This window comes from Phyllopteryx taeniolatus, chromosome 15 (assembly GCF_024500385.1).
Source record: "Phyllopteryx taeniolatus isolate TA_2022b chromosome 15, UOR_Ptae_1.2, whole genome shotgun sequence".
Classification (NCBI taxonomy): domain Eukaryota; kingdom Metazoa; phylum Chordata; class Actinopteri; order Syngnathiformes; family Syngnathidae; genus Phyllopteryx; species Phyllopteryx taeniolatus.
Genome location: NC_084516.1, coordinates 19,864,930 through 19,878,089, shown reverse-complemented (window position 1 = coordinate 19,878,089; position 13,160 = coordinate 19,864,930). Strand labels below are relative to the sequence as shown.

Here is a 13,160-nt window from a genome sequence, read left to right as displayed (position 1 = left end):
CAAAGTGTTGTTCTCTGTCAATTGATCGTCTGTTGTCGTACTCGAGCGGCTCCAACGACCGGAGACAAATTCCTTGTGTGTTTTTGGACATACTTGGCAAATAAAGAGGCTTCTGATTCTGATTCTGATTCATGCATGTTTTGGGGATGTGGGAGGAAACCGGAGTGCCCGGAGAAAAGCCACGCAAGCACGGGGAGAACATGCAAACTCCACACAGGCGGGGCCGGGGATTGAACCCGGGTCCTCAGGACTGTGAGGCTGAGGCTCTAACCAGTCGTCCACCGTGCCGCCTCAATTGAATATAATTTCAAGGCAAACCCCACAGAATTTCAGTGATGTTTACTGATATAGGAGTATTTTAATTATTGGCGGTTGTTATCTATCAAAAGATCATAATGGTTTCTCGGAATAAAAACATTTTCTAACATAATATTTCAAAACATTATTACGCCAAAAAGTCTTGACCGTTATATGTCCCAAATGAAGTTTTATGATTTGCAAAATTTTCTTTTGGAAATATACATAAAAAGGATTTTTCTCTTCATATGCCTTTTCCATGAAAATAAACCCAAATGCACCTTTGTGATGACCGACTTCCTTTTTGTGTTCTTTTACAAATAGTGCTTCTTTTTCACTCAAGCTGTCTTTACCGTTCATGTCACTGGAGAGAGCGTCATGTTGTTGTTGTTGTTGTCGTTGAGGAATCTGTGATCTGAAGTGCCAGGATGAGGCAGTCATTTGGCATTCACACAACAGCAGACAGCAAAAGAGAGGGTGTCATTTCTGAGATATGTACGAATTGGTCAAAGTGCATGTCTTTAGAATTATTGTGAATGTATCGAGACAAGAGTGGAATGGGTTTAATGAGGAGTTAGAAGAATGAGGGACTCTGTAACATGAACTTAGTATAAAAGAGTCCATTTCATTTTAAAAAAACAAACAAAAAAACACATTGTTCAGAAAAGGCCCCTCTGAAAAGGCTACTTCTGTTTGACCCAGTTTTGTAAACGTTTTTTCCATATTTGGCTAACACTGCCCCCTTTCCTCTGATTGGTTGCCTTCGTGTAGAAGAGCACACTGGTTTGTTGACAGCGCTGGCTTGGGAGCGAGAGGTAAGCGGAGAGCTTTGCTAGTGACGTAGATAAGCTTGAGAAATTCGAATGACCTGATTTCAGGCCTCTCGGCAGAAAAACGTCTGGATCTCAGGAATGTGCGGATGATTTGAATTCATATTTAACACATTTACTGAGGCGCGACAGCGATAATATTACATTCCAAATACGAGAAAAAGTTCCATCCATCCATTTTCCGAACCGCTTATCCTCACTAGTGTTGCGGACGTACTGGAGCCTATCCTAGCTATCTTCGGGCGAGAGGCAGGGTACACCCGGAACTGGTCACCGGCCAATCGCAGGGCACATAGAAACAAACAACCATTCGCACTAAGATTCACACCTATGGGCAATTTCGAGTCTTCAATTAACCTTCCATGGATGTTTTTCGGACGTGGGAGGAAACAGGAGTACCCGGAGAAACTCCACGCAGGCGAGGCCGGATTTGAACCCGGGTCCTCAGAGCTGTGAGGCAGATGTGCTCACCAGTTGGAAACCACGCCACCCTCTAGAAAAAGTTTTGGTTTTTTTTGTAAAATACAGCACCTTTAAGTTCACTGCTTATTTTGTTTTATTAGTAAATAAAGTTTCTCTTCATAAATAAGTGATCATTGTTTCTGATTATTTTTTTTTCCATACAAGTTTAAGATTGGCTGTTTCAGCATGGGAGACGTTTACCCAGATAAAACTAAGGCAGCATTAAAAAAAAAAATACTAAATTCGAATTTAGTGTCCTGACAACAAAATGACCCATATTTCTATTCGAATTGTACAAAAGGTTGGAGCACTCACTGACTGCTTGCACCAACAACACGAGGGCGAGGGCTCATGTAAACTTTGCCCGCACTGACAACTCAAAACAAAAACAAAAATAAACAAACCAAAGCACAGTTTATACCGCTGATGGAAAGTTACGGTGGCTTCCAAACTATGACTTTTTAAACTGAAACTGGTAACCGGCCCACGCATACTTCCATGTACGTTTGACTGACACTGGATTCCACCTGAATGAAAACCAGGTGTTATTCCACACATCACCTTTTCAATTCAATGCTACAATTGAAAGTCTTGTTAAATATTAAGTCAGTGCATCAAATAGTCGTGCATTCAAACTTCCTCCCGTGCAGGAATTTGCTCCCACGCCGCTTCTCTGTCCTTCGCTGCTGCAGCAGTGTCGTTTCGTTCACGGAATACAGTATATTTTTCGATTCGCTATACGCCTGCATGAGCACTTCCAATTCCGGGGGGCGGGGGGACTGACATTTTTCTGTCTGTTGGCATAGCGAATAGAAATACTGGGGCTCAGTTCCACTGATGATGTCTCTTTGTTGCGGCAATGCATCACTTCGGGTGATTGAATTTATTCTGATCAGTTTCCCATCACAAGTTAACTTCAGAGTTCAGGTTTAGACACAGAATTTGTTGAAGCGCCTTCCTCCTCGTCTTTTGACTCACTTTATTGCGGCGTCTTCCTTCTTCCTTTCCTTGCTCCATTCTTCACTGCCATTCAGCCGTGTCGTTTTTTTCCCCTGCACTCTCCCTTTTCTTGTTGTTCCTATTTTCATCCAGTTATTCAATACTTGTTTTCCTACTTGTTAGTAGCACTTTTGAAACTTTTCTCTTTCTAGTTGTCCCCCCCATCAGTAGCTCTTTTTGTTGGACTGTTATTCTTTTTTGTTAATTTGTTTTGGGTAAAAAATAAAAATAAAAAAATAAAAAAAATTTCTACAATATTCTTAGCCTGCTATTTGGTTCAGCCAAAAATTGAGAAGAATGAAAAAAACAACTCATTTGGCTGTGAATAAATTGAATGTATTTGCAATGATTATGACGCTCAATTGCAGAAATAATCGAGAACCAAGAAATGTACCAGATTTGACAACATTATAATGTGCAGTTTTTAAAACAGCACAAAGCTCAAATTCGAACTGAATACAAGAAATCATATTATCCATCCATCCATTTTCAACACCGCTCATCCTGGTTAGGGTCGCGCGGCGCTGGAGCCTAGCCCAGCTGACTTCGGGCGAAAGGCGGACTACGCCCTGAACATATAGACACGGACAACCATTCGCACCGTCACTGAGTGGGAACTGAACCCACGCTGCCCGCGCCAAAGTCAGGCGACTGCACCACTACACCATCAGTGAGCACTAATCATCCCAAAATATTTGAATACACTTTCAAGATAACCTTTGAAAACTAAATGTAAATAATGCAATGTATCTCGTGCTCCCTTCGCCTCCCTTACTTGGCTGACGCTGATGAACCGCTATGTGAGACTTTTCTTTGTAGCAGACACTTGCTTGGCTGGCCCACTACCATCTTTTGGGGGATTCTTGTTTGCTTGTTAGTCTGTTTGGACTGTATGTTTTGAAAATAAAAGAAGTGTAATGCTTTTGTTGACCTGAAAACTCCCATTTAGATAGCACAACTGTTGAATTCAGTGACAGGGAGGAGAGGAGGACTTCAAAAGATAAAAGTACTTGTCTAGCTGGAGAGATTGTCCAGGTGACTGACATAAACCGTACGGCCGCGTCTGTCTCCAGTGGTTCTTCGCACTGGCTTTTTACCTAATCGCCCAATTCTCCGAGTCAAAGCTGATATTTCAGTAAGGTTACTGAGAGGAACAACTATAAGCTTTGAAAGGAGTGTGTCACATTTACTGTAAATCATTGAACCAGCGTGAAAATCATACATGAAGTGGTAAAAAAAAAAAAAATTTTTTAAAATGACTCGTGCTCTAAATTCATCAAGCGATGAGGTAAGCAGAACAGACCCTTAAAGCTCTAGTCAATCTAATATACATCCTAATAATAATAATGATCTATCCTCCACCAAAAAAAAATCCTTTTATGAATGACTCATGTATAACAGAATGTTGTGCTAACATCTGAAGGGCTGAGTGAAGATTTTTAGCAGAATTGGAATTGTCAACGGCAGGTGGAGGATTTGAGAAGAAAATACGAACGTCAAACATTGAAAATGGCAGAAGGCTTCCCGAAGCTCTGAGTGAACTGGCACCAACCATGAATTCTAGCAACGAGTAACTCCCTGTATACTGTTTTGTTACTTTGAATCATTAACCACAAGAAAGTAACGGGCATGGAAAAATCATCTTGAAATGTGATGATTAAAGAAAAGAATAATTTTTTGTACACTTTCCTCCCAAAGTCCGTATCAACTTACGCTGTAGAGGATGTCCACCCAGCCCTCCATAGTGATGCACTGGAACACCGTAAGCACGGCAAATAGGATGTTGTCGAAGTTGGTAATGCCAAAGTTGGGTCCGGTCCAGTATTCTCTGCACTGGGTCCCATTTGGACACAACCTGGCTGGGGGCTCCAAACCGCAAGGCCATTCTGCTGCTTTTTCACCTGAATGAAAGAGGGGAGACAAGTTTTGAGATTTCTATTTTTAGTATAGCTTGTTTTGCTGCTCTTCACAGATATATATATATATATATATATATATATATAGTATGAAATGATTTTGCCATGAATTAGAGCTTTCCCTGTTTCCCAAAATAAAATAAAATAAAGCTGGAGATACAGTTGTGGAATCATTCATATCTAGAAAATATTTCCATTCCTTCCTTCCAAATATACTGACCTCTGGATCTTTCAGTCAAGAAGTATTGAAGCGCCAGGTTGGAGAAGGTACAGTCTAACATTTGATTCAAGTTTGAGACAGAGAGAAATTGGAGCATGATTGCGGATTATTATTATTCGATGTATTTTGTAAGTACTGTTTTGAGCAGCTGAGATATTTGTAAGGAAGTAGTCAATTCTAGAGAAGGAGCGGTGGACTGAAGAAAAGAAAGTGTATTCCCTTTTTGTACAACCCAATTCCAATGAAGTTGGGACGTTGTCCATCCATCCATCCATTTTCTGAGCCGCTTCTCCTCACGCGGGTCGCGGGCGTGCCGGAGCCTATCCCAGCTGTCATCGGGCAGGAGGCGGGGTACACCCTCAACTGGTTGCCAGCCAATCGCAGGGCACATACAAACAAACAACCATTCGCATGCGCATTCACACCTACGGCCAATTTAGAGTCTCCAATTCATGCATGTTTTTGGGATGTGGGAGGAAACCGGAGTGCCCGGAGAAAAGCCACGCCGGCACGGGGAGAACATGCAAACTTCACACAGGCGGGGTCGGGGATTGAACCCCGGTCCTCAGAACTGTGAGGCAGACGTTCCAACCAGTTGCCCACCGTGCCGCCTTGGGACGTTGTGTTAAACCTAAATAAAAACAGAATACAATGATTTGCAAATCATGTTCAACTTATATTTAATTGAATACACTACAAAGACAAGATATTTCATGTTCAAATTGAACACGTTCCAACACGTTCCAAAAAAGCTGGGACAGGTGGCAAAAAAGACTGAGAAAGTTGAGGAATGCTCATCAAACACCTGTTTGGAACATCCCACTGGTGGACAGGCTCATTGGGAACAGGTGGGTGCCATGGTTGGGTAGAAAAAGAGCTTCCCTGTATTGCTCAGTCATTCACAAGCAAAGATGGGGCGAGGTTCATCTCTTTGTGAACAAGTGCGTGAGAAAATAGTCGAACAGTTTATGGACAATGTTCCTCAACGTACAATTGCAAGGAATTTAGGGATGTCATCATCTATGGTCCATAATATCATCAAAAGGTTCAGAGAATCTGGAGAAATCACTGCATGGAAGCGGCAAGGCCGAAAACCAACATTGAATGCCCGTGACCTTCGATCCCTCAGGCGGCACTGCATCAAAAACCGACATGAATGTGTACAGGATATCACCACATGGGCTCAGGAACACTTCAGAAAACCAATGTCAGTAAATACAGTTCGGCGCTACATCCGTAAGTGCAACTTGAAACTTTACTATGCAAAGCAAAAGCCATTTATCAACAACACGCAGAAACGCCGCCGGCTTCTCTGGGCCCGAGCTCATCTCAGATGGACTGATGCAAAGTGGAAAAGTGTTCTGTGGTCCGACGAGTCCACATTTCAAATTGTTTTGGCAAATTGTCGACGTCGTGTCCTCCAGTCCAAAGAGGAAAAGAACCATTCTGACTGTTGTGGACGCAAATTTCAAAAGCCAGCATCTTTGATGGTATGGGGCTATGTTAGTGCCAATTGAATGGGTAACTTCCACATCTGTGAAGGCACCATTAATGCTGAAAGCAACATACAGGTTTTGGAGAAACATGTGCTGCCATCCAAGCAACGTCTTTTTCATGGATGCCCCTGCTTATTTCAGCAAGACAATGCCAAACCACATTGTTGCACGTGTTACAACAGCGTGGCTTCGTAGTACTAGACTGGTCTGCCTGCAGTCCAGACCTGTCTCCCATTGAAAATGTGTGGCGCATTATGAAGCGTAAAATACAACAACAGAGACCCCGGACTGTTGAACAGCTGAAGCTGTACATCGGGCAAGAATGGGAAAGAATTCCACCTACAGAGCTTCAACAATGAGTGTCCTCAGTTCCCAAACGTTTCTTGAATGTTGTTGAAAGAAAAGGGGATGTAACGCAGTGGTAAACATGAGCCTGTCATAAAATTCTAAGTTAATGATTATTTGCTAAAAACAATCAAGTTTATCAGTTTGAACATGAAATATCTTGTCTTTGTAGTGTATTCAATTAAATATAGGTTAAACATGGTTTGCAAATCATCGTATTCTGTTTTTATTCATGTTTAACACAATGTCCCAACTTCATTGGAATTGGGTTTGTACGATTTTTTTATCCTCCATATGTCAGTGAGTCAAAAATCATGCATATATTCATCTAATATTGAGGAAGACTGATAGCTTGGTATTTTTTTTATTTCAGCGGCCTATTTTTGGATTAAGTGCTATATTAAATTAGCTACCAAATTGGTCAGATGTGAAAAAGGTCTATGAATAAAAGCTGGATCGTCAATATTAGCGGCGTAGACATTCACTAATGTGTACGATTTGTCAAATATAGTATAGTATGTATCGGCCTTCTGGGTCAATTATTGTGCTATGTAGGTGTCAAAAGTAGACTATTCTAAATTAATATTGAGAATCCTCTTTGTCTGCTGTTATAGCAAGCTGAAAAAGTCTGACTGAACTTTAAATCGGAAAGGCAATTTCCTTCTGATTGAGACAAATGTGTTTCTTGGATAAATAAGTGATCCGTTTTTAATTTTGTGATCAAATCCGTAATGTGAATTCGTTTTGCCTGTGAATAAATGCCATTTACATTCCATGAAAAGAAGTTATGTGTGACATATTAATGATTATATGCAGAGTCTGTCAGTGCAGTGGTTCACTTTCCACTCAGTGACAGTGTTAATATGAGTGTGAAAGATTGTCTGTCGCTATGTGTGCCCTGTGATTGACTCGCGACCAGTCTAGGGTCTAGTCTGATGTCAGATAAAATAAGCTCCAGCTTCCCATGACCCTGAACAGGTTAAGCAGTACCGAAAATGGATGAAAGGGTGGATGGATGTTTAAAATAAACCAAAAAAAAGTTGGGTGCTCCTCAGGTACTTTCAAACTAGTGGGCTCTTTAATTCTTTATCATCCAAGTGTTGTTGCTTTACCTAAACTAACTCGTGCAGCGCATTTGTACCTTAAGTAGCTGTGTAGCTGGCCCCTCTTTGTATGTTGTGATGCAGCGTGTCCGCAGTAGCGCAAAATTTGCGATCGGCAACTACTGTAAAAGGAAGTGTGAAGTGAGCTGTCATTTATATGCTCTTACCAAGTCACGAAAGTCATTATAGTGACTCCATGTCCAATGCTCGCAGTTTGAGAAGCAATATGAGTTTTCCATTAGATTTGTTTATGTGGTCAGTGTGACCGTATCGCCGATGTATTTTAAAGTGAATGTATGTTACTGCAACTAGAATAGTTGTGCACACAGTAAATCAAAGGAGTATACATTTGACAGGCGAGGAAGCTCTCCTGGGGACCTGACATGTCTTGACATTTTTGTTGTTGTCTCCCTGAGAGACAAACAACAATCTCCTCAACATAAATGTTTTATTTTTGCAATTTGCGGAAGCCATCATAAATGATTATATGTCAGTTTCAGTCAAGTTTCATACCAACGTGCTGAAATTCGAATTGGAAGATGCTGAGAGACGATTTAAAGGTTGCGCAGGCGCACGTCAAACAGTCCAAGATGAAGAATGAAAGTGCTGACTCTAACAGATGCTTCTGAGGCCAACATTTCAAGTTTGAACAATGATGTGCAGAGCCACTTTGCACAACCAACATGCCTCTAATGCCACGCCTTTGCTTCCCACTGACAGATGCTGGGTCAGCCAGACTCGGTGCCCGAGGAGGATGCAGGAACATCGAAGATTCCAATTTGGTTTTACAAAGTGCACTTCCCCGCTGTTCAATTAATCCAGTTCACAGGTATTTCAGATTGACATTTATTTTGGGGGGCAGTGGAAAGAAGATGCAGGTGTAGGTGTATATACTATGTTCGTGTTCATGTTTTTTTGGGCTAAATGTGCCTGTGAAAATTCTCATTCATCCAGGTCATTTCATTCTCAGCGCATTGAATTGACCGGACTGGTCTGGTTGTCTTAGAGGCTTTATGTCTATATTTTTCTTAAGCAGTATATCTATAAACTGCTTACATCACCCCTTAGTGTTATAAGTGATGAGGCAAATACTTTGGGATTTCGGGGTGGTCTGCAGCCCTGGATTCTACTCGGATAGATCCGCCCCTGCACTAAGCAATAGCAGAATCACATCTCCACATTTAGAACCAAAAGAACAATTAACTGTGCCAACCTGACAATCTTAAAAAAAAAGTGTATATTGAACATAAGTAGGGTATATTACATGAAATGTGACCTTGACATGGAGCAGATAGTGAAGCAAACAATTATGATTCACTGTTTGCTCTTGTATTTGAATCATCTTTATTCATTGGGGCTATGAATAGTACTGTCATTACTACTTTAATTGTAAATTGATGTGGTGGGTTATGAAAGGCCTGGGTCAGTCAATCTTGGTCTTTATATAAAACAGTAAAGTGATAGATGGATAGATAGATTTTTTTAATGGGATGAAATACAATAAAATACAGGTCAAATTCTGGTGCAGTCAGAAAGTCCAGAAAAGGTGCTTGGGGATCAGTGTGCAAAATACTGACAGAACAAAGTTGAGAGAATAATACAAGTGTTTCCCTCCCAAAGTGAAATTAAAAAGCCTCATGAAACGTGGGAGGAGTGATTTTCTCAGTCCGCCAATGGAGCAGGACAGTGACAGGGGCCTGGCACTGAAGCAGCTTCTCAGCCTGGAGATGGTGCTGTGCTGTGGATGCTGTGGATTTTGATTGATGGGCAGAAGCTTGTTCAGCATCTTACTTTCTGCCGCAGATGTCAGGCTGTACAACTGTTAGCCCACCACAGAGCCTGCTTTCCTCCTCCCTTTTTCAAGGAGGGAAGTGTCTCTATTCTCGACGCTGCCCCCCCTAGCACAAAACTGCGTTCCATACTCTTCATCATATGTGATGGTCTAAAAACATTAAGATCACCGAGATGTACAACCCCAATTCCAATGAAGTTGGAATTAAGTGCAGTGGTTCACTCGCCTGACTTCTGTTAAGCATAAATAAAAACAGAATATAATGATTTGCAAATCATGTTCAAGCTATATTTAATTGAATACACTACAAAGACAAGATGTACATACAGGTTTTGGAGAAACTTATGCTGCCATCCAAGTAAGGTCTTTTTCATGGACGCCCCTGCTTATTTCAGCAAGACAATGCCAAACCACATTCTGCACGTGTTACAACAGCGTGACTTCGTAGTAAAAGAGTGCGGGTACTAGACTGGCCTGTCTGCGGTCTAGACCTGTCTCCCTTTGAAAATGTGTGGCGCATTATGAAGCGTAAAATACGACAACGGAGACCCCGGACTGTTGAACAGCCTAAGCTGTACATCGAGCAAGAATGGGAAAGAATTCCACCTACAAAGCTTCAACAATGAGTGTCCTCAGTTCCCAAACATTTATTGAATGTTGTTGAAAGAAAAGGGGATGTAACACGGTGGTAAACATGAGCCTGTCCCAGCTTTTTTGGAACGTGTTGCAGCCATCAAATTCTAAGTTAATGATTATTTGCTCAAAAACAATCAATTTTATCAGTTGGAACATGAAATATCTTGTCTTTGTAGTGTATTCGATTTAATATAGGTTGAACATGATTTGCAAATCATTGTATTCTGTTTTTATTCAACGTCCCAACTTCATTGGAATTGGGGTTGTAGTTTCTTAGGGACTGAGACGATGCAGGGTTCCTCAGTGCTGGTGTTGTTTTCTGGGGAGAAGGGGACGAGAGCAGTATTCAGAGGTGTAGATGACCAACTACTGAGCCTGTTGAAAAACTGGTCCTTGTCCTGGTCCTATGCTTTCCCCACATCCTCTTCAGTCAGGAACTGCAGCCATTGATGGTCTTCATCACAACCCATATCTCCTTCATGCTGTTCTGCAGCTTCTGCTCCAACTTCCTTCTGTACTGCGCCTTTGCCTCATTGAGCTAAAGGCCTTCTTCTGGTTCAGAAGATCTTTGATATCACTAATGGTCTTGGGCTTTTTTTTTTTTTTTTTTTTTTTACAAAGCAGCATACAACAACAACAACATCCATACAGATGTGATGTGGTCAGTAGTGAAAACCCCTGCAGTAGATCCCAGTCGATTGTTCCAAAGCTGTCTTTCAGAGTCTGCTCTGTTTCTGGAGACCACTTCCAGAACCACAGGATTTTAGTGAGGCTTGAGCAGGATGAGGCTTCGGTCTGCTTTCCCCAGTACAGGCAGTGAGATGGCACTGTATGGATCCTCATGTAAAGTCAGGTTTATTTGTTGAACTTGAATTAGTTGAACCCCCCCCACCCCACACACACACACACACAATCAGGTAAGGAAAAACTCAAAACCCCATTTTGGGGGGGGGCGGATACCTCGAGAAAGTATCCCATATCCTCATCATTTGCACACAGTGTCAATTTGCCTGTTTCTTCTGGTTTTACATTCCACATACTGGTGAAGAAAATCGGAAGTTTCATATCTAAAGTGGTGTGATTAAAGTCCGCAGAAATGAAAACCAACGCCTAAGCAACAGTGGAATGGATGACATCACACACTGCCTTCGTGGAGGAATGTGAAGAGTGACCACTCGGCGTGTCCAAACTCCCTGGACAAGTAATAGGGACACAGAATTACAGCTAAAAGGTCCATGTTTTCGGCAGAAGATCTTGATGGTTACATGCCCAAGGTGAGACCACCTTAGTTCAAAAGTACAATGTAGGCAGACTCAGTGCAGGCAATGTTAGTTTTAATATAGGCCGCGGGCTTCTGATGACGTTGGATATCATTTTAGGTGATTAGCAAATGTTATATTTCATACACATATGTAAATAGAAAGCAACACCCGTCTGCCCTCTCACAGAACATTGGTACCAGTGTTGCACATGTCAATGAAATCCTATTCGGTCTTTGGGACGAAAAGAAACTCAGTAACGTAATGTACTTAGCAAGCCGTCAGAGCTACTCAAAACACTTTGAACACCCTGATTGGGTGCTGGGACTCTCACCCTCTTTCACTTGCAGCTGGCCTTGGCAGCAGCCCCTGCAGAACATAACATCTCACTAACTCAAAAGACACCAGCCAGCAGAGTTAAGAGTGTTCTCTCATAATTGTGATCGCTGCATTACGCAATGGCTCATTTCAGCAGGCCGAGAGGGTTCTCCAATCACTGTATTAGGACAAATCTATAAACTACTTCTCGAGAGTACATGCATTTGAAATAGATTTGAATGCCCCTAATACAGTTGAAGGCTATAGCTGTAGACATTGAAAGCCTGGTTTCACAACTAAAACAATTCATCCATATTCCATAACTCTTATTCTCACTAGGGGCGCGGGTGTGCTGGCGCCTATCTCAGCTGACTATGGGCGAGAGACGGGGTACACTCTGAAATGGTCGCCAGCCAATCGCAGGGCACATATCGACAGACAACCATTCACACCGATGGGCAAATTACCTACCATCCATGTTTTGGGAATGTGGGAGGAAACCGGTGTACCCGGAGAAAGGCTACGCAGGCACGGGAAGAACATGCGACTGCACACAAGTGAGACCGGATTTGAACCCAGGTCCTCAGAACTGTGAGGCCAATGTGCAAGCAGTCGCCCACCGTGCCTCCCTAAAGCACCAGATTAAAACGTAATAGCTACACAATACTAAAGCTTTCTCCACATGAACAAAAAGTTTATATTTTTAAAGACTGCCTTGCATTTGAATGTCAATGTGTGCTGTTCTAGCTTTACCTTATCTAAATATTAAGGAGTAACTTTGCTTCCCTATAGGTTTGACCATTTTCTTTTTCACTCCTGGTATAATGCCTTTCTAGGAATTCTTTTCTTCAGTCTTTTAATTGGTTTTTCATTTTAATTTAAGCTCCGCGAATGAAGCTTCAGGCTGTATGTTCCGTAAAAGGTACCGTGTTCTCGGTCTGTCTATCTGTCTCTCTGCCGGCCTACCCACCTCCTAAGGGATGGTTGAATTGCAGAGAACTTTTCTTGCTGTAAGCTGTACATGTGGCAAACTAAAATACTTTCACCTTCATTTGTAAGAAAAACATGACTTTTCTGAAATAAAAAATACATTTGCAATGTCTGTGTGTTAAGCCTGACTATTTTACAACCCATCAATCTACAGGAGCTGCTGTAAATAAACAACACAAGGAAGCGCTCGGTGTGCATTTGCAACGTGCAGCGTCAGGTTTTAGTGTGACCGTAATCAGTGTCATACTCTTCTGATGCAGGAGAGAAATTGATTCAGTGAAACCTTCTTTACACTGAGGTTGAGTTCTATCATGAGTCTCAGCAGAAGCAATCAATCACAGCCTGAATAATGTGGTGTCATAAATCAAAATCAAGATGTGACAAAAGGCTGTCCGAAATTCCACTGTGCCTGTTATGTTGTTTGAAAGGGGGCATATTTTCTTGGAGCACCTGCAGACTCAGTCCCATGTACACCCATATGCTGTAAATAATTGAAT

The 13,160-nt window shown here is 41.9% G+C and overlaps 1 protein-coding gene across 7 annotated transcripts in view; it reads right to left on the bottom strand.

The window, feature by feature from the left end:
* cacna1bb (calcium channel, voltage-dependent, N type, alpha 1B subunit, b) overlaps positions 1 to 13,160 on the bottom strand; it is a 183,198-nt gene that overhangs the window by 96,878 nt on the left and 73,160 nt on the right. For all 7 annotated transcript variants that reach the window (XM_061799308.1, XM_061799303.1, XM_061799302.1 and 4 more), the window contains one exon: positions 4,302 to 4,489. In XM_061799308.1, coding sequence (XP_061655292.1) covers positions 4,302 to 4,489 — 188 coding nt within the window. The remainder of the gene's footprint in view (positions 1 to 4,301; positions 4,490 to 13,160) is intronic.